The sequence below is a fragment of the Euprymna scolopes genome, chromosome 44 (genome assembly GCF_053919585.1).
Source record: "Euprymna scolopes isolate OS-2025 chromosome 44, ASM5391958v1, whole genome shotgun sequence".
Classification (NCBI taxonomy): domain Eukaryota; kingdom Metazoa; phylum Mollusca; class Cephalopoda; order Sepiida; family Sepiolidae; genus Euprymna; species Euprymna scolopes.
In genome coordinates, this window is record NC_136525.1 from 22,177,747 (window position 1) to 22,199,160 (window position 21,414).

At 39.0% G+C, this 21,414-nt stretch overlaps 1 protein-coding gene across 8 annotated transcripts in view; it reads right to left on the bottom strand.

Annotated features, from left to right (window-relative positions):
* Positions 1 to 1,162: 1,162 nt before the first annotated feature.
* The window catches only part of LOC145268736 (choline transporter-like protein 2), a 382,616-nt gene continuing 362,364 nt past the window's right edge, over positions 1,163 to 21,414 (bottom strand). For all 8 annotated transcript variants that reach the window (XM_080124315.1, XM_080124314.1, XM_080124319.1 and 5 more), the window contains 5 exons: positions 20,684 to 20,757; positions 17,931 to 18,001; positions 15,595 to 15,689; positions 5,095 to 5,179; positions 1,163 to 1,406 (listed from right to left, as the gene is read on the bottom strand). In XM_080124315.1, the coding sequence (XP_079980441.1) occupies positions 1,303 to 1,406; positions 5,095 to 5,179; positions 15,595 to 15,689; positions 17,931 to 18,001; positions 20,684 to 20,757 (429 nt within the window). In that variant the 3' untranslated portion in view covers positions 1,163 to 1,302. The remainder of the gene's footprint in view (positions 1,407 to 5,094; positions 5,180 to 15,594; positions 15,690 to 17,930; positions 18,002 to 20,683; positions 20,758 to 21,414) is intronic.

Genomic DNA, 21,414 nt, shown 5'->3' on the forward strand with positions numbered 1-21,414 from the left:
AGTTTGTTCTCAAGCACGTGACAAAGTTATTTGGAACACACACATATATATATATGTGTGTAAACTAATTGCTCGATTATAAATTTCTACAAGAACTAATATGAAGTATTTTATTTAAAAACTATACATTACAGAGTGTTGGGTGTATTAAGGTTTCAATCGATCTGGCCATGCTGGGTTTGGAATAGAAAAGTGAGAGACTGACTCTTTAGCTCCTTTCAGTAGGAAGGAGGTCTGAGAAAAAGGGGAGACAAATCCAAATTACTAATTCAAGACAAGCATTGATAATTTTTTTTTGTGTTCCCATATAAGACATTAACTCTTGACTTGAGTTAGTGACTTTATTTTTCCCCCTTTTTTTTCTACAGAATGGTGGTGAAGAGTTAGTCTGCCACTATAAACTGGTTTCTACCCTAGACCCAGTATGGCTAGATTAACGAAACCCCAAAACACCCAATAGGCACTAATGTATATGTATATATATATATATATATATATATATATATATATATATATATATATATATATTTTTTTTTTTTAAATAAAATACTTATAAAAAAAAAATCAATTCAAATTTTAGGCAGTTAATTCCTTGGAAAATACTAACACTAGAAGAAACAATTTTATGTTTCGATTTTCATTGCAAAATGAGTTTCCATGTAAAAATTGAACTTGTCAATTTTTTTTTTTAATTCTTCACTGCAACCTCTCTCAGACTTGACATCAGTCTTTTTCTTCATTTTTTTTTTAATACTATGGCATGTATTCTTCAGAATTATCTGATCTATTCCCTGCTTCCTTTGTTTCAGCTCGTTTGGCTCATTAGTCTAGTGGTCTCCATCAATTCAGTTTTTATATTTCATTGTAAGTTTCTTTCCAAGGACTGCAAAGTTGTGAAAACTTTCTTCCTGCTCATTCTTACATCAAGTGACTTCACGTCTTTTCATAAAACAATGAATGATAAAAATGTTGTGCTTAACCGATACTAGTCCAAAAATGTAAAAATTTTAAAAACTTATATTAAATAAAAATTTTAGACGGATTAAAGACATGTCATATACATCCACCAGTTTTTGTTTTTCTTTTTATAACAGTTTCAAAAATAGCCTATAAACATTTTGAAGTAGTTTGGTTTCAGATTCATAGATTATGTTAATAAAAAAAGGATGGATTTTTTTTTTTTTTTTTGAAAAAGGGAGCTCGGATCATCAATAAATGGGTCAGGTCGAATGTTTTTTTTTGTTTTTGTTTTTTTTAAATTTTTTTAAATTTAAAATAATTTTTTTTTATCATTGAAGAGATTTAGTCCTTGGCTACTTTGTTAGATTTTCCCAGGATTTTCATCAGATTCTTGTTCATGAAGTAAGGCTTCTCGGCAGTTCCATCGTGTTTCTCCAAGTCTTCCACTAAAACAAAAAATAGAAAATTTAATTTACAAATTATTTCCATGCGACAACAAAAAAAAACAAAAAAAAAAATCCAGTAAAAATAAGGTATTTCCCACAGTAAGCTATGTCACACAAGTGGGATTGAAAAGTGGATAAGGGGAAAACGCTCTGACTCTGCATAAAATGTGGTACAACTTTAGTGTGTCTTTGAAAAAATGCATTTCGGTGAAAAGCATTGTTACATACTTATGTGTCATGCCGCAATTAGTATAAATTTCCGAAAATTAAGAAAAATACTCCGGTAGAAAAATAATTGTAAGTAAAAACAGAATTTTTGGAAGTTACGATTTTTCACTGTAAATTAACCCCTTTAGACGAGCGAAAACAGGGGGAGATAACTGCATTCTATCGTTTAATTTGCTTTGTGCAGAATCTGATGACACTATCTTTCAGGTTGGTCATTTTGCTTCTCAATGCACTGCATGCATTTTTTTTTGTTTTTTTCAGAAAATCAGCTCTAGCACAACTTCTACTGAACCACTTTTTGCAATTTTTTGAATTTATACTAATTTTGACATTACATGTAAGTAATGTTTTACACTGAAATGCCTTTGTGGGAAAATATATAATTGGGTTGGACAACACACTATAATAAAGTTGCACCAAAAATGCCTAGGCAGCCCAGTCAGCATTCCTCAGTAGAGGCAATAGGCAATAAACTAACCGCTTTTAAAAAGGAGAAGATAAGCCCAGAAATGTGGCCCTCCTAGAACTGCACAGGACCAGCCTTACATCGCAGTCAACAGGAAAAAGATCATTACAAGAATGTTCTAAACTCTGTTGATTTGGGGGCTGAGGCAAAATATACTTATCAAAAAGCTTCAGTAAATAAATTAAAAAAAAAAAAAAGCTGAGGAACATTATATTAATCTTCATATGGGATATAAAAGTGGTGGAAAGCTGTTCTGTTCAGGAAAGAAATTTTACCCATCCTGGGACGGGTATTCTAGTTTCTTAAATAATTTAGGTACCAATAATTATTACCCCAACCACCAAGCTCGGAACTCCTCATGACTACACAAAAGATGAAAAAAATTATTTTCATGGCAGGGTTAGGTTTAGGCAAGGTATGAATAGTTTGTTTTACAGCATATCAATCTTCTATGAGTTATTTAATGCGGAATAAAATTGTCGAATGTAATTCTATAGATAGGATAATTATTTTATGCTCCCAGAATACATTACTCTTTGAATAAAAATTTTATAGAGAGGGTGCCGGTATTACCACCAGAAAACATTCTTAGAAAATGTTACTCCTTGGCATTGGTAATCTCCTTTGTTCTCAGCATGATGACCCTCAGCCACTGCCTTCGGTTAAGGAAGAAAATAAAAAGGGGTACTTCTATAATAACAAAAAAATTTATTGAATTTCAAGTAAAACAAATGGTACCTACATTATTGTCATGTTTCAAATAGTAACATATCCAAAAATGATAGAAAACGATGAGGTAGAACAATAATTATTAATGAAAAACTGTTTTATACAGTTTAGACGGTGAATAAAATTTGTCAGACATTTTGAATAATGTTCATGTGACATAAGCGACAGAACTTAATTATCTCTCCTGTCAACTTATCTTTTTTAGTAAGCATACTACAGTGATTTCACAAATATTTTTTCATTAACAATTATTTTTCTATCTTATCATATTTTGTAATTTTTGGATATCTTACTATTTGAGACTTGACAATTACATAAGTACCACTTGTTTTACTTGAAATTCAATTTTTTCTTATAATATAGAAGCACATAAAAAGGTTTCGATTTTATGAAGAATCAGATTGACTAATATGGTTGGGGATAAACAGATACTATTGCAGGATTTGATTGGATTGAGCCTCTTCAATCTTCTGTCCAGCTAAAATAGAGTATTAAAAGTCACTTGAACATAGCCTTCTCAGCCACCAAAATTCCATCCTCAGGCATCATAGATCGCCATCTACACAGCCTACAGGTAGCTCCATTTTCAGGGGTGGTATGGTTATCCTTTTGTATGGGGTTATAATATACAAATTTGTGCTTGCCCCCTGATAGAGTACACTTTCCTTTTTTGTACAATCGATCTATATATATAAAGGGCAAAATGTGTGTGTTTGTATGTCTGCCAAAAACTATCGACCCACGTGATGGATCCTCATGAGATTGGTATCATTTTGAAGTTTGACGATGAAGCTCATTTTCGAAAAATTGGCCAAAAACATTAATTTCTTCGCAAATTTCTACAAGGAGGCGTCGGTTTTTCTGCTGACATTTTTGCAAGTCATCATCTTTCGATTGACTAGCCTTAATTTCAACGTTCATGACTTCCAGTTTTGCCATGGACGCAACAGCAAAGACGTCACGTTTGTTTGTCACTTTCTTTTCTTTCTTCGTGTTACGAGTTCGAGTCTACTTGCCTACCACCACTTTTTTTTTTTTTTTTTAAACACTTCTCTCCACCCAAACTGCCTACTGTTTTGATTCTACTACCGTTTTTTTTTTGGGGGGGGGGATTCCTTATTTGACACACCCAGACAACGCCAGGTACCCCCACTAGTATAAAGAAGAATATCACATAAGTTACAGTGTGTTAGATGTACCTGGGTTTCATCGACCTGTTGAGAGCAATGCTGAACTTTTGAAGGTGTCCATATAATCAAATACTTAAATGCTTCGCATAACTATTTCAACCTTTGCCGCACCACATCTAACCCGTTCCTGCTACTGACCCTAGAACTGGCATGCTCTTACCCCTCCCCCCCCATGACACTAACACCCCACCGCCGCTAGCAGTCCCATTGACCTTCGCTCGCACTCCAACTACTATTTAAATAAATCTTCCCACAAATCTCTATACAGCCCAACACACATTTCTGATAAGTAGACAACTATATGAAAAGTAAAAACCGAACTTTTCAAGAAGAAAAAAATTGCTTGGACCATGATGATGATGATGATTGCAACGTCTTGTCAGACGAGTGTCACTCCCTCAGACATTTAAAATCCATGAGCCCAAATGCCTGAGGGAGTATCTATACAAAGATGATATTACAGAGTCTTAGCTTTGTACGACAGCTAACTCTCTCTTTCGGTTCAAAATGTTGAGATCCAGCAACAAGCAAGAGCAAGATAGCCAGCAACAAATTAAACTGCAGACCAGCTTAATGCGGGTACTGGTCTCCCGCTTTATGGTTTTTTAAATCAGAGATTTGCTTCTCCTAGAAAGGTTGCCTTCACCACGGCTTACGGGAGCCCTCTCCACCCCAATGCACATATACACACACAAATATACACGGTGCTAGTTGGCCGTTGACCCAGAAAAAGAGTTCATTCGCCCTTTGGACCATACATCCATACCTTCGATGGATATAAAAAAGAAGATAACAGAAAATTAAAAAAAAAAAAAAAAACGTATTACTAAACAGAAGCTTTCTGTTGTTTTAAGAATGTCTGCCTGAACGAATAATCAAATATATAGAGTCTGCCTGCTGATAGATGTGCAGATATGTTCACTCATTCTTCAACCACCATCTCCAATCCTCATAGTGTTGTCTCACTATTTACCTGACAAACTTATTATCACTTATCCTCAAGTAGCCTTTGGGCCTTGATAAGAAAGGACGTACATAGTAAAAATACAAAACAGACAAAAAAAAAGGTACTTACAGAAACAGAGAAACAATGTATCAACTGCCATCTCATAAACACTGAAGAAACAATCTGTGATTATGTAGGCACCGATGATTATTACCTGAAAATAAGAATCAATTTTTAATAAACATATGTACATACTAAATCGAAGAAGTGAAATAGCAAACATATGTACAGACAAAATAGATTTTACCTTAGGATAATAACACATAATAATAAAAAAAAATGTATATAAGAATAATTATAATAAACTAGTATAGACAAAAATATAAGCAGGCATATCTAAACATATCTACATTAAAACTAAGTCACCTTCTAACACACAAAGAAACGATAGCTCATTCCCTCCAAAAACGAACAAAGAAATAGGTGAATTACAGAAAATGAATCTCTGCCTGGTAAATACAGGGCCACTAAACAATTGCCATGGGAATAAAGAGAATTAAGAACTATTAAACATTGAATTCAGGCAAATACATTAGACACATATATATATATTATATTACAATAGAAAAATGCGAGCATGAAAAATAATATGGTTAAGCTTAAATAGGGAAAAGAAAAGGACAAGATATTCTAGTAAAAAATATAAATTTATAACTTAAAATATTGCAGCATTAAGAATTGATTATATAATGTTCAATTGAATTTTAAAAACATTCTTAATGCTGCAATATTTTAAATTATAAAGTCATTATATTTTTACTAGAATATCTTGTCCTATTAGTTTCCATGTTTAAGCCTAACCATATTATTTTCTTGCTCTCATTTTTAGTCACGTGCAAGTGACTCTATAAGTCACTCCGTCGGTCGGTCTGTCCGTAACACTTTTTTGCTTGGCCCTTTTAGTTAAGATCAAAGGTCTGTTGTTAATAGATGCTATTCTTAGCTTTTTAAGCTTTTCTTGGCCTTTTGGCCAAGATCGAGGCGTAGTGTCTGTTCCGGCAGATGCTACAGGCAAGGACCATGTGTGGGGCACACCCCACATATGGGGTTTTGGTTAATGTAGGGGCAGCCCTTCATACCAGTTGTCACTGTCCAGCTCCCTTGCTCCCCAGGGAGTTGGTCCCCATTTCCCCTTCACTCCTCACATTAAAAATCGGTCTTGTGCCTAACTTGCTCGGTGGGGGAGCAAATAAATACAGCTTATCTTGGCCTTTTGGCAAAGATCAAAGTGTTCTGATACATACATCGCGCGAGGCAGTGCTGTTTTGGTGACACATTCTCGTGCCTGGAACACCTGACGAGCTTTTTGGGTAGCGTTCTGTCGGCACTCCCACTTTGTCTTTCTCTGCTCTTCCCCCTCACGGGGGGATCCGAGCTGATAATTTACGACCTTCCCGCGAGGGATGGTTGGAAACACTTTCTCTCTTCCCTCCACTAACTTCCCACTCCCTCTCTCAGTTCTATCTCCCCTCTTGCCGCCTTTGGCGCCAAAGTCGGCTCCCCAATTTGGACGCCGACTCCACGTCACTCATTTTTGCGATTTCCAAACACAAAGAGAGCTTTTTAAAAATGAGCATCCCCAACCCGGGGGCCACCAATGCAGATACCCCAGCCAAGGGGCGACCACAGAAACTGCTCCCCAAGAGGACGACTCCCCAACGGGGGGGGGGGGAGCAAAAACCAACAAGCAATAGGGCATACCGCCCGGAAAATGAACCAAGTGACGCCCAGCAGCTCCCCAAAGGGGAGAAAAAACAATGTTGGACAGGGCATCCCGCTCTAACAACAAAAATCAAGAGGCAGTAGCTCCAAAGGACGATAAAGGGACAATGCTCCCCAAGAAGAAATCAAGAAAACGAGGGGGCATACCGCCTGGACCTCACCAAAACAAAAGGAGCAAAACCTCCCAAGGATAATAAAGGGGATTGCTCCCCAAGAGGCCGACTCCCCCAAAAGGGGGGCTCTTCCTGGAAGAAGCATCAAGCAAGGAGAGTCGGTCCCAAGGGAAAGTGGAAGGGGAAATGCTCCCCCAAAATAGCAACCCTTCCACAAAGGAACAGCAAAAACAGTCCAATCCCACCAAAGATCCAACACCAACAAGAGAGCCGGCATGGGGAAAGACTGTAGAGAAGCAACTTTCCCCTCAAGAGTATAGAGTCTTGTACTTGACCAAGTACCGACAATACATAGAGGGGGCAGAAATTAAACCAGTGCCAGGCGCTTAGGAGGCAATCGAAGGCAGAGTCCTCTGCCTCATCATCTCCGATATACCGGAAAACCGCCTCCTAGGGATGAAAAAGGAAGACATCGCGGGGCTCCTACACAAGCTAAACATCCCGGTACTATACCTGTACCAGAGGAGTTACACCATGTGGGACATCCTCTTACCCACCAAGGAAGATGCGGAGAGACTCTCCCTACAAGAAATTAAGCATGGGAGAATAAAACTAAAGCCCGAATACCAGGGCAGGACAAGGACCCGGGTGCAAGTATTCAATATGCAAATACCAGCAGAAATCCTGAGATCCTTCTTTACAGTTTGACGAGGTGGAAAAAATAACCCCAGTACAGTCGAAAACCGGCATGCACTTGGGCAGCTACACTGTGGCCATGAGGCTAAAGAAAGAAGGCTTCCAGGCAGTACCAGCACAGCTGACATTTAAGGAGGCAACTATGATGGTGGTGGTGGTGGAGGGCCGTCGTCCGCATTGCTGGTTCTGTCAAAAGCAGGGTCACATGGCCAAGAGCTGCTCTCAAAGGTCAACCCCCTACTCAAGTGACACCAAAAGCGGTCCCAACCTCTGAGACAGCACCAGTGTCCAAACAAACTGTCACAACTCCTGCAACCGGAGTACCAACCCCAGAACCGAGGAAACCCAAAGCCACGCAGGAGGCCATGGGGAGGAGTGGAGCACGGTAACGAGGCGGAAGCCCACACTCCCATCTGCCACCGTCCCACCACCAACCAAGGCAGCAACAACAGCAGCCTCCACAACAGCCATGGCAGCAGAAACAGCAGCAGCCAAACCAGCCGTTGAACCAGCCGCAGCAGCAGCATCAGCTGGCATGGCCGGTTCCACAGCGAATGCCGCGAAAACAGCAGCGGCAACAACAAAAACAGCAGCAGCCGAAGCAGCAGCAGCAACAGCCAGAACAGGAGCAGCAGCAACAAAAACGGCCGCAGCAACCAGAGCAGCAACACCATCAACCAGAGAAACAGCAACAACCAACAGTCACCACACCAATTGAGGCAGGGACCAAGCAAAGAAAACACTGATCCTCTGAGGATGAATCCGCTAGTGAAAGGGAGAGGAACTCAACCTCACCACTCCTCGGTTCATTCGAAAGAATAAAAAAGAAAAGCAAAAGAAAAAAAGGGAAAGAAAAGGCAGCCCCCACTCCCTGTGAGCATACACCACCCCTAACAACAACACAACCCACTTCCACCTCCAAACCAAATACCGCACCAACACCAGACACCGCGCCAACACCAGACACCACACAGACACCCGTCCCCACACCAATGCAAATTGAGTCGCCACCTCAGAAAGAAAAGAATGAACCCGGGAGAGGGAGAGCCCTTCAGATTTCTCCACTCACAGACTTACTCCAACAGGGACCTTTGCCCTCGAAACGAGGGAGGAACTTTGTTTTGTAGACCCTCTGTCTGTGGCAACAGACTTACCACACCGACAGAGAAAAAATTTAAAACCTCTGCTGGACTGCCAACAGATAGGGGGAAAAGACGTTAATGTCCCCTCTAATTTCCCGGACGCCCCATGGCTAACAATTTTTGTCAGGCTTCCAGAGGCTTGCAAGACCAATGTCCGGACAATGGTGGAGGCTGCTGAAGGGGCTGTTCCGGGAATTGAACCGATTAGGAAAAATGACCCTTCCCTTGAGAAATTCACAAAACAATGCAAGGGAAGGGTCCCAGTGTTGGTTCATCCATCACTCTATAGGGCCCTTAAATTGACTTACCCTTTGGACGTTGGCAGCATTGTGAGAGAAGGTCAGAACATGAAAAACCTGACCACCTTGAGCATTGCATACAACGTCGGTGTCCTTTCCCCGGCTGACTTCGGAGCTGAGTGTAACACACCTTAAGGTAGGTACAATTGCTTTAAATTTGGCTAGTCTTAATGCGAGGGGCTTGAGATCATTGGGCCGGGTGGCTCGCCTCCGGCACGACCTCTTGACCCTGGGAGTGGATGTGGATGTGATTTGGGAGACGCATTTCATTTCTTCTGTGGACTGTCAGGTACTGGCCTGAGATTTTGAGATTTTCTCAGCATATGACAGCCCATGGGGGAAGGGAGTCTCCTTGCTAGTTAAACGTACTCTGCGACGGTCGACGTTGTCCATAGGGATGCGGAGGGCAGGCTGGTCATTGCAGATGTTTCCGTAAAAGATTCTGTGTTTCGGGTGATTGCGGTTCATGCACTCAGCACCACTCGTGAGAGGGTCTCATTCTTCAGTCAGCTTGATGCATTTGTAGATTGTCGGAAGCAGGTAGTGCTAATGGGAGATTGGAACACCATCTTAGACCCCGAGATAGATAAGGTAGGAGGCGATGCTAGAGGATCGGAGAGGTGCGAGTCCAGCCTGGCTGATTTGATGGCTAGATGCAGTCTGGTCGACGGGTTTCCTCTTAGCGCTTCCTCTTATCCAAACACTTACTTGGACAGGATGTTAGTTAGGAGAGGCGAAGTAGACTTCTTATCTTGTCCCATGTTCACTTGGCTAAGCCAGATGGACAATAAACTAGTTATGGCCCGGCTGAAGCTAGGAAATAGGCCTAAGTTAGTGGCTCACTGGAAGTTAAACACCTCCCTTCTGGAGATACAAGACTTTCAAAAAGCACTAGTGGGGGCGGTTACCTGGAGTAAGGGGTGGGTAGGTCTAAAAGCCAAAATTAGAACCTTCTTCATCAAGTATGCCCAGCGCCTTGCACTAGATAAGGCCAAGACGAAGAAGAAGCTAGAGCAGAAACTAGCCCAGGCTACAGGGGAGGGTGATAGGTTAAGTCAGGATCTAGCTAAGCAGGACCTTCTGCGTGAGAATAGCGAGCGTTATGAAGGTCAAGTAGTCAGAGCTAGGCTTAGAAAGATAGGCAATGAAACAGCCATCTCCAACACTGACGCGCGTCGTGAAATTTCTAGGCGTGGCTCAGACAAGTACATTGCAAAGGTAAGACATCCGGATGGATGCACCCTGGAATCAACTCGGGAGATCTATGAGGGTTTCGAGAACATTTCGAGGACCGTTTTACACAGCAGCCTGATCTTCCAGTCCTTGAGTTTAGCGACTATTTGGCTGACTTCCCTCGCCTCGAGGCGGCTAGAGCAGCTAGTTGTGAGGGCCAGGTGACGGAGCAGGAGGTTTTTACTGCGCTGAAGCAGGTCAGCTGTGACAGATCGCCGGGACTCGATGGTCTGTCATACGAACTGTATTTGAGGCTGTCACCCTTGTTTCTGCCTCTTCTGACAGATGTGTTCAACCATTGGTTTGCTCAGGGAGCCATCCCGGGGCAAGTCACCAAGGGAGTGATCATATTGCTGAGGAAAGGTGACGGGCATGGTGGGGAAGAGTTAGACGATTACAGGCCCATAACTCTGCTAAACACAGAGTTGAAGATTTTGGCTAAGGTCCTGTCGAATCGGCTGCAGGTTGTTATTGGCGAGTTGGTTGAACCAGAACAGAACTATGCTGTGAAAGGGAGATCGATTCAGAACAACTTGCACCTGATATGTACAATCCTAGAGGGAGGGATAGATGATGATACGGAAGTCGCACTGATCAACTTAGATCAGTCCAAAGCTTTCGATAGGGTCGACCATCGTTTCTTGGCATCTGTCTTAAAGGCCACCGATTTTAAACCGGACTTCTGCAAGTGGATCTCCGTGATGTATCAACAGCCCACAGCCATCGTGCAAGTCAACGGAAAGCGCTCAAAACCTTTTGTTATCTCTCGGTCGGTTCGTCAGTGTTGTGCGCTGTCACCCCTGCTCTATGTCCTGGCTTTGGAGGCCCTGCTCTGCAAGCTGAGACATGCGGAGGCAAATTCGGCCCTGCGCGGAATTGCAATACCCGGTGGCTCAGCCACGTTTGCTGATGATGTCACGGTCTTTGTGTCGAGCTTCAGAGACATCGAGATCGTCGGAGGTGCTTGCTCGGTACGAAAGAATTATAGGGACCAAGATAAACCACAGCAAGTGGTTGGGGTGCAGTTAGGCGCCTGGAGTGGCAATGCTAACCTCCCGGTGCCCTTCAGCTGGATGGATGGCCCGGTTCAGATCCTTGGCGTGTGGTTCGGACTGGGTCTCCAGCTTGACAAGAATTGGTTGGAGGTACGGTCAAAGGTGGAGGCTGCAGTCAATTTGTGGCTTCCTAGGAAACTTTCCTTAAAGGGTAGAGCTGAGGCGTGCGCCACTTACGTCTTTCCTTTCATCCTTTACCGACTGGCCGTACTTCCCTGCCTGCACAACACCTAAAAGCTCTTGTCGAACTCTTGTCCTCGCTTCTTTGGGACAGAGGATGACACTGGATGAGCAGACATGTCTGTATTCAATGTCCGTGTGAGGGAGGCTTGGGAATGCCGGACTTGAAGTGTCATCGAGACACTGAGAGGCTGGCCTTCCTGAGCCACTATATGTAAGATGACCAACCGTGGCACCCCGTGGTTACTGCTGCCTTCCCCAACCTCGTTCTCGACCCCTCTATCGAGAGCCGTTGCAGGCCGTGGGGAGAATCTGCCTACATGAAAGAGTGCCAAGCTGCGCTAAAACGACTACCAAGGTCCAGCGACCTTGTGACTGCTACCCGTAGGGAACTCTACAGGGATCTAGTGAAGGAGGCCGCCGCCGACTTGCTATGCGCGCATTTGGGTTGCCAGTAGAGTGAAATCCGCTCCGTGTGGAGCTGGGCGCCAGGTTCGAGTCATCTGAACAATTCGGAGTTCTCTCTGACCTGGCGATTGGCCTGAAATGCACTTCCACTCAACAACATACAATGCAGTTCCGGGATTTTGGAGTCGCCTGATTGTCCCCGTTGTGGGACAACGGCCGTAGAAATGATTGATCATGCTTTCTTTGATTGCCACGAACTCCACCGGTACTGGTCGTATGTCAGTGAGGTGACGGTTCACATCGATCCTGAGCATCCTTGCCCAATTACCGTATCCAATGTAGTGAACAATGTGAGGCCATCGTGGGACCGGGAAAGACAAATGGTCTATGTAATGATCCTGGCTGTGGCGAGAATGGTGATTTTGACGTCGCGTCTGCAAGGTTGCTGGGGGGTGTTGTCTTTTCTGATCAGAATCTGATCGCTTTCTTTAAACACCAACTACGGGTGAAGATCAGATGTAATAGATGAAGGCTGTATCGCGCGGCATTTGACAGAAGATGGATACATGTAGCAAGTCTGTGTGTACGAAGAGGAGCCAAATTTGAATATGTGTTCCCCGCCTAGGTGTGGAACGCGCAGTTCTGTAAAGTAAAATTAAACAAGTAGCCTCTCAGCTAGCTGAGTGTGTGTTCCATCCTTCCCCGATTAGGAAGCTTCCAACCCCCCCCCTCCTACTTGCAATTTTTGTTTTCACCCCTTCCTCTAAATTTCACCCATCTTGGAGAGAAAGAAATACAAACTAACCCCCTTCCCTTACCCACAAAATTTTCTTTTCTCCATTCACCCTCATCTAGAGGGCATCCCCACTTAGAAACTGACCCGCAGAAGCGAGGTTCCTTTTACAAACCTAGTGGAATGGGCAGTCTATCAACTAGACAGGGTTGGGAGGATCCTACCAATCACCCCCCCCCCCCCGCCCTCGACACAAATGAATTATTGTACCATTTTTATTGTTATCTTTTTTGTTTTTACACATCAATAAAAAATGTTTTAAAAATTGGGAGTTAAGTAGGAAGTACAATCAGTATGAAAGGGTGAATGCGGTATTATGGTGAAAGAAGATACTAGCTGGGAGAAACTTTTGATTTTGTTTAGTTCTGGAGTGACAAGGATGACCAACGACCCCCACAATCCCCTCTTTTGAGTTTTTTTTTTTTTTTTTTTTTTACAAAGGCATCACCACATTATCAAGGCCCAGAGGCCACTCAAGGATAAGGGTTAAAGAGTGTACAGTAAAAGTTGGTCAATATAATAATCATTAGTAATGAAAATTTGGTAAATTTAATAACTTATATGGAACGGCTCATCAAGAACTTATTTACCTTAGACTTGAACACAACCATATTGTAGTCAGCCGGAAAGCAGGAAAACGGAAGACAATTCCACAGGCGTGCAGTTCTAAGAAAGAAGCTTTGTTCATGGAATCTATGTTTAGGTTTAGGCACAGATAAAGAGTGGGGGAAATTATTGATAGTGTTTACAGCTAGACGAGTGTTTCTTGTGAAAGTTTGGCGAGGGGGGACTATAGATTGAAGCTCAGTTGAACACTTTCCATGAAAATAACGATACATCAGAGACAAACTCGCAACATCTCTTCTGTGAGATAAAGGTTGTAAGGAGGAGAAAAGGACATCTCCTACGAGGCTACAAAGTCTATTTTGAACTCTATCAAGGCAGGACAAGTCCTTTCTAGCAGCTCCTGCCCAGATGTGGCAACAGTATTCCATCCTTGGACGTACCTGGCTCTTATATAGATAGAGAATAGCATCAGCAGTGAGATATCTACTGGATCGATAGAAAGATCCCACCATTTTTCCAGCGGCCTTGGCAACAGATTTGATATACGTGTTCCATTTAAGATCAGGAGTAATGGTCAAGCCCAGAAGCTTGTCAAAACTTGAGGCCTCCTGAAGACGAGAGCCATTCATTTCAATTGATGACAAATGTGGATTAAAATGTTGATGATGTAAAGAGAGAAGCTTGGTTTTAGATGCATTAAAAGTAACCAGCCACTCCTTTCCCCATTGTACTACATGCTCAAGATCAGAGGAGAGAGAATTGGAGAGTACTTGCTCGTTTACTGTCTTAGATGTGGTACCATAAATGGTAGTGTCGTTTGTTCATTGTTGATTTTCAATGTGTTTTTAACATGAATAAAGGATTTAATATCTCAAAGTGTAGTATCTGTTCTTACTACATGCTGTACTTATGTTTGTAACTTTGTGATATAAAGTGGGGGATCACTTTTCTGTATTAATTTAATGTAAAATGATCACCCACTTTACAACCAGTCAGTCTCAAAGCCATTCAAGTCATTCTCCAGATCATTCAAGTTGTTTTTGAAGGATACCAGTTATTTTTTAAGCATTCAAATCATTCTTAAGGTCATTCAATTCATCCTTAAGTTCATTAAAGTCATTCTAAGTCATTTACTTTTTATTTATTTAAGTCATTTCAGCCCATTTTTCGGTCATTTTAGTTTATCTTTAAGAATTTCATGTGAATCCTACATTCACGCTTACATTCATTACACTAATGGCTATCGGCCTTGTTTTTACAATCAGCACATTCAACATTTCATACACCGTGTTCTTAGTTATAAAGATAAACCGTAACGACATGACATCTATATAATAAAGTAATTTATATTTTTCCCCTGCGTCTACAGTTTTTTTGTTCTATTGTAATCCATGATTTTTCCAGGTTTCCAGTAAATTCACTTGTTCTTTGCTTAATTTCAGTCTTTTTTTGCCCCCCCCATAAACATAACATACACATATGTAAAACAATGTACGCCACTCCCCACTCGTCTGCTTCCATTCTTTCTGTTTTACTTGTTAGTTCTCTTTTCGCGATAGCAGTGAATTAGTAGCAACACTAGTCGCTGAAGCGATGTAGTTGCTATGGAAATCAGTCATAAAAAACATCGCTCACCTCCTTATGAATTTTTACGATTTCGAATGCCAGTAGATTCATCATAACTTGTTTTACTGAACAAAATTTTTTTTTACAATATAGCTGAGAAGGTGATCTAACTGTAATAATTGTTTGAAATTTGGTTGAAAAAAAATGAGTGAGCGGTGAAGCTTTAAAGCAGTTCTAAATGAGTAAAATTGCCACTTAACCATATATTCAAACCACTACTGTGTTTGAATGATATCCTATCACAGAAAAGTTAGCAAATAAAAACTGCTAAACAAATCTAGTTCAAGTATTTAAGAGAATTAAGAAAGCAACTAGCAAGTCAGACTCCCTCCATCTTCAATTTATTTCTATAGGGAGTCATTTTATTTAGTTTTTGTTTCTGATTTCTCTACCGATTTATACGTTTTTTCTTTCTTTTTTTTCTTTTAAAACTTTTCAGCTTGCAAGGTTTTCTTATTTCTCTTTAACTTAACCGATGGTGAGACTTTATATATGAATATTAGTGTGAACACTGGTGAAACATAATTTGTTTTTACACTCATAATTATTTATCTGATAACAAACATAGATGTGAAAATGTTTTTTTATTAATGATATAAAGTGTTTAAGGCGTTTCATGAAAAATGTTCCTATTTGAAAATTTTTCTGGACAGGAATATGTATTTTTGTAAAGAAAGTGAAACGAGAAAATTTTTACATAGCAAACAAGAATATACAAAGATTTTACTAACTTACCACAATGGGGACAATGTAGAAATTAAGTCCAGAAATAGTGTCGTTCAGGGTTGCGACTGGCAGTTTCTTAGTGAATACAAAGTAAGAAGCCACACCTGAAAAGATATACAACGACGATAAAAACAATTGATACAATATTTTAATACTAGCAGGACTCATGGAAATTCCATAGAATGAGAAACTTATTGAATCAACAAATGTTTTGATAAAGCTGATATTTTTTTTTAGATAGCACAAGAAATTAGTATTTTAGTTAGAAAAACTAATAACACAAGGCTATATCAAAGAGAAGTCACTATTGGCCTTTTTAAAGCCAAATTTTGTGAATTTGGCCTTTTTTGAAGCAGTTTGAACTTCAAAAATTGTATTTGGCCTTTTTTCAAAGTGTAACATACAGATTAACCAAGGAAGGAACAAGAAGAATATATAAATTGTAAACTAGACATACCAGTGACCCGTTGGAACACCCTGTACTATGAGTCAGATGGAATTAAGTGGAATTAAATACACATGTTAAAATGTGAGCTTGTAAAAATAGACAGTAGTAGACTGGGACCCATCTTCCATATCTGTCTGAATAATGTACCAGAGATAAAATAAATAGGATACTTTGGATACAAACGTCTTTGCATTAATTATTGTTAAATAGCAATTCATACAGAAATTCAATCACTTTCTAAATACTTTGGTTAATATAGTTCCAAAACCCATAAAAGAGTTTGTGACATTTTTTTTTTTTTTTTTTACACAGGCAGCACCACATTATCAAGGCCAAGAGGCCACTCAAGGATAAGGGTTAAAAAGTGTACAGTAGAAATTGGACAGTAATCATTAGTAATGAAAATTCAGTAAATTTGATAACTTATATGGAACGACTCATCAAGAACTTATTTACGTTAGACTTGAACACAACCATATTGTAGTCATTTCCATTTATTGATATCCGGCATGAACATGGACAAAACAAATACTACACGTTGATCCTAGCCTGAAGTTTAACAAAATAGCAACATGTTTTATTCATTTTTTTTTCTTTTCATTGTAATTTGATGATTGGGGGATCCATCATTTAAAAAAAAAAAAAAAAAAAGCTGTAAAGCTTGATAACTTCGGTACATTCATGAAATTGATTTATAATGATCTTTGGAGAAATGTCGCCATTATTTGTTCTGTCCAAAATTCATAAACTGAAATCTTTTTTCATGAATGTGTCACCACTTATCAAAGCCCAAAGGCCATTCAAGGATAAGGGTTAACGAATTTGCAAGCAAATGGTGAAACACCGTTGTGAGGATCAGTAACGATGATAGGAACTGGTCAGAATTTTATTATTTAAGAGGATGGCTCAACAAGAATTTGTTTACATTAGACTTGAAAACGGCAATGTTGTAGTCAACCGGGAAGCAGCTCTGATACTGTTTCACAGACAGGAATTCTAGGAAAGAAACTTTGCTCGTGTAAGTTTCATTTAGTTTTCGGCACACAGAAGGGAGAAATGGAAATTTTGGACAGTGGTTGTAGCTAGACGCATCCTTATTTGAGATGTTTTACAGGAGCAAAACAGATTGAAGTGAACTGAGCACCTACCATGAAAATAATAGAGCAAAGATAGATTAGCACGTCTCTTCTGTGATCTGCTAAGGCATTTTTCTTATTTTTAAATAAGTCTCTTTATTTGTGTTTCACCAAAATAAAAAAAAGTCTATATTATTAATACTTTTACTCTGTAGTAGTTTTCACACAGGTCATCAGAGATTACTAACTGACAACAACTGATGGTGTTCCCTGCAGTCTGAGTGATAAAAAGTTTTCCCAGATTTCTAGCACTCCCCATCTCTTTCAATAATCTTTGCAAATGAATTTGCATCATCACAACAGACGTTTGTTATTGACTTCTCGTTAGAAACCATCTTTGGTCTGAACTAGAATTTAGGTGGCAACAAGCCTCCTCAAGGTCCCAATCCACTACACTGATTTAGTGGAGGTCTAGTTAATGCATTCTATCTTTGGTCTTTTCTATTTCTAATCAATGCCGACACTACAATTTCTTATTGACGAGGTGGGGGGGGGCGTAGTTCACTTAGAATTTTGCACTTTCAGTTTTCTTGGTTCTCTATAGTGTTTCTCTATTTTTTTTTTTTTTTAAACTTTTATTGTTGTTTCCATATGGCCAATTAGCGTTTGAAATTCGTGCGGATTAGTTTCTGCATTTGAACGTTTTCCTCAAAATTTCAGTTGCCTTCAGCATTACTGTCTGTTGGATAGTGCCAGTCTTTCTCTTGGTTCTGATTTCTTTGAATCTTTTTTTTTTCAACTTCTTAAATAGAGTTAGTTACCAATTGCGCAGACAATCACGAGACGGCTCATCAGCAGCACAAAATCCGTAGCTTTATCAATCACGACAGTTCTGGAAAGAAAAGAAATTTAGATGAATGGAAATATAAAAATGGAAGTGTTGATTAGTGTTTCAAAAGTCTTGGGCACATTTTGACATTGAACATCTCAAGAATTGTTAGGAATATAAAAACGCATCTTGTCATGTTCAGAAAGCTTGTAATCTCAAGTTTTTCATGGAATGTTAAAAAATGTTCAGGTAGGAATTTGATATTTTCATTGATTGACATCTTGCATGAACACGGACAGATCACATACTACACGTTGATCCTAAAGTTCAAGAAAATGTGGTTTAGTTAGAGTTTTACGTTCAACAAAAATAGCGACAGGTTTTATTCATTTTTTTTTTTCATTGCAGTTTTGATGATTTTTGGAGCAATGTCGGGTACCCTTGTAGGTATGTGACGATATTGTCAGGGTTAAAGGAAAAAGAAATTTACAAAGTTATTAAATATAACGATAAATGCAAATAAAACTGTTCAAACAACAGATGTGACCTATGACCCTGCCAAGATTATTTGTTGCTGGGGTCGTTGAGGTTAGTGGACAGTGCAATGGAAGAGGCTGTCAAAAGGTATTTTCTAGAGTTTGGGAACACAGGCATCTTTCTGTTTTGAGAAGGAGAGAAAACAAGGTTATAAATTTACAATCCTCACTGATTTGGAAAATATAGAAAGAGAAAGGGAGGTTATTAATTTATAATTTCTGTATGTGAAAGGGGGGGGGTGAGCCACAAAGGTGATCAATATAAACAAAGAAAAAAACGCAAGTTAGTGATTTGCTTCTGCTCGTTAAAGATAGAGTTTACGAAGTTTTTTCTTTCAAGAAAGAAAAAGAAAAAAAAGCAAAAGAAAAAAAGCAAAAGGAAAAAAGCAAAAGAAAAAAAGCAAAAGAAAAGAAAAAGGAAAAGAAAAGAAAAAGGAAAAGAAAAGAAAAAGGAAAAGAAAAGAAAAAGGAAAAGAAAAGAAAAAGGAAAAGAAAAGAAAAAGAATAAAGTAAAGAAAAAAGAAAAAGAAAAGAAAAAGGAAAAAGAAAAGAAAGCTATGTTGTTCTGAGTTAGCTCCCTTGGGGTCATTGCCGCTAACTAAAATCGTCCAGAACTTAAGTTAAAAACCAAAAGTTAATCCAAAAACATTCCAGGTAGAAAATATGATTATATATCCCCCCCCCCAACTCAATCTTGTAACATTTATTCAAACAATTATTAAAAGAACAACCGTTGAATTGTTATTCATTTTTCTTGATTAAAAATGACCTCTGCTTCTCAGCGATACAATTCTGATGCCCAACGCTGGACGATTACACACATGATTTAGACAACGTGGCGCGAGTGGTAGTCTGATGGAATGAGACTCTTCAATATCTGCAGTCTTTACCAGGACGGCAACTTTTTTGTAAGCAGATACCAAGTGACCAAGGAACAACCTGGAACCCACGAATGATCAAAGTCGGAGATGTTGTAAGGAGTACATTTTAGATTAAATAGTACTATGCAAATCAACAAAACTTTCCACGGAGATGCACGTCAGCAGTTGATCTTGCAAGAAGAAATCCATATTGCTTGTCACTAAGTAGATTACTTTCGTTGATATAATTGATGACTTGTTAATTTATCATAGATGAAAATGTCATAGCATACAGAAGGCTGATCGATTTGTATTGAGATGAAAACTGGTTACAAGTATTTTTCAATACTATGAAGATCGACAAAATTTTCAAAGGAAAGGAATTTGTAAACTGGATGTCTAGAAAGCCAGGGGGTCTAATGATTAAATTCAGTGAATATGGATTTTTTTCTTCGTAAATAGCCAAAGATATCGAGTTTACGAAAGGATTAAGCAAGTATTGTTTTTTTCTTTCAAAAGAGAAAAGAAAGAAACGGAAAGAAACGAAACGGAAAGAAAAAGATAAAGAAAAAAGAAAAGAATAAAGAAAAGGAAAAGATAAAGAATAAAGAAAAGAAAAAGATAAAGAATAAAGAAAAGAAAAAGATAAAGAATAAAGAAAAGGAAAGGAAAAAAGGGAAAGAAAAAAAGGGAAAGAAAAAAGGGAAAGAAAAAAAGGGAAAGAAAAAAGGGAAAGAAAAAAAGAAAAGGGAAAGGAAAAAAGAAAAGGTAAAGAAAAAAGAAAAGGGAAAGAATGTGAAAGAAAAGAATGTGCGAAAAAAGAAAAAGAAAGGAAAAGAAAAAGAAAGAATCTTTCCTCTTGATTATACCTCATTTTTTTTTTTTTTTTTTTTTTTTTTCAATTTTTAATGTTTTTTGTGTGTCGGACTCTAAAAACATAATGAATGTTCCATAAGTATCGCTAACACTTTCGATTTTTCGTTGTATCATCTTAAGGTGACCCCCCCCCCCAAAAAAAAAAAATTAACAAAAAGCTGTAGAAAAGAATTAAAATAAAAAAACAACAACTGAGGACACCATATGTGAAGTCGTTAGACATTAAAACAAACCAGTGCAGTTCCAGAAGAATGTTTACAATTTTAAAATTTGGAGATCCCATAATTGGAATCAGAGGATAAATTGTGTTGGCGTGAAACATTTTAAAATGTTACTCATTTCATACGTAATAATATTTATTGTAAGTTACAGGGTTTTAATAAAGATAGATTCAAGTATTTTTATTTAACTAAATTTAGTTGCAGAATGTAATATTTTAGTGTTATTAACTAAAAGTTTGGAAAAACAATTACCTGGCGACGTTTCGTAGAATAAGCATAAAGGCATCTTTGGCGGAAACACAAAAGTTCTTCCCATGAACTGCAATCTGAATCAAAGAAAAAAATGGTTAAAGTATTGCTTGGCAGAATAAACGGTGCTAATGCAGAGAGTGATCTGCGCTATTTTTTAAATCGTACTTCCACGTTTAATTAAAGTTTTTTTTTTTTTTCTATTCAATTGTAAGGTTAAAGTACAGAAACACCCTCCCCATGTTAAGAATGGCTTTTTAAATAATAACGTTATTATTTCAGCACGGATCACTCTCTGCATGAGTACCAAATAAACAAAATATGGAGTTATTGAAGATAAAAAAGCGGAGGAGAGGAACCCAATATTGCGAAAGTTTCGGCAATAATTTATACAGAAATGAGAACAGATGATGGCGTAAAAAGGGGTGAAATCAATGAAATTCAAATCTCTTTGGATCCATCGTAATTTGACCTTCCATCAAATTAAAGTGTCATATATTGTTCCCCTACACAAGTAGGGTAGCGATTGAGTTAGCTACTTTGAATTTTGGTGAGGGTTACATGAAGTACATGTCAGGATAACTTGGTGGCAAACAGAAACATACATAGCTGCAGGTGGCGTGATTGAAACTGCGATGAAACGCCAACATGTGGCATCCCTGTACATGTTCTACAAGTACTTTAATAGTAAGTGCTCGGAAGAATTCGAAGCACTAGTACCCTCTCAATGTAAA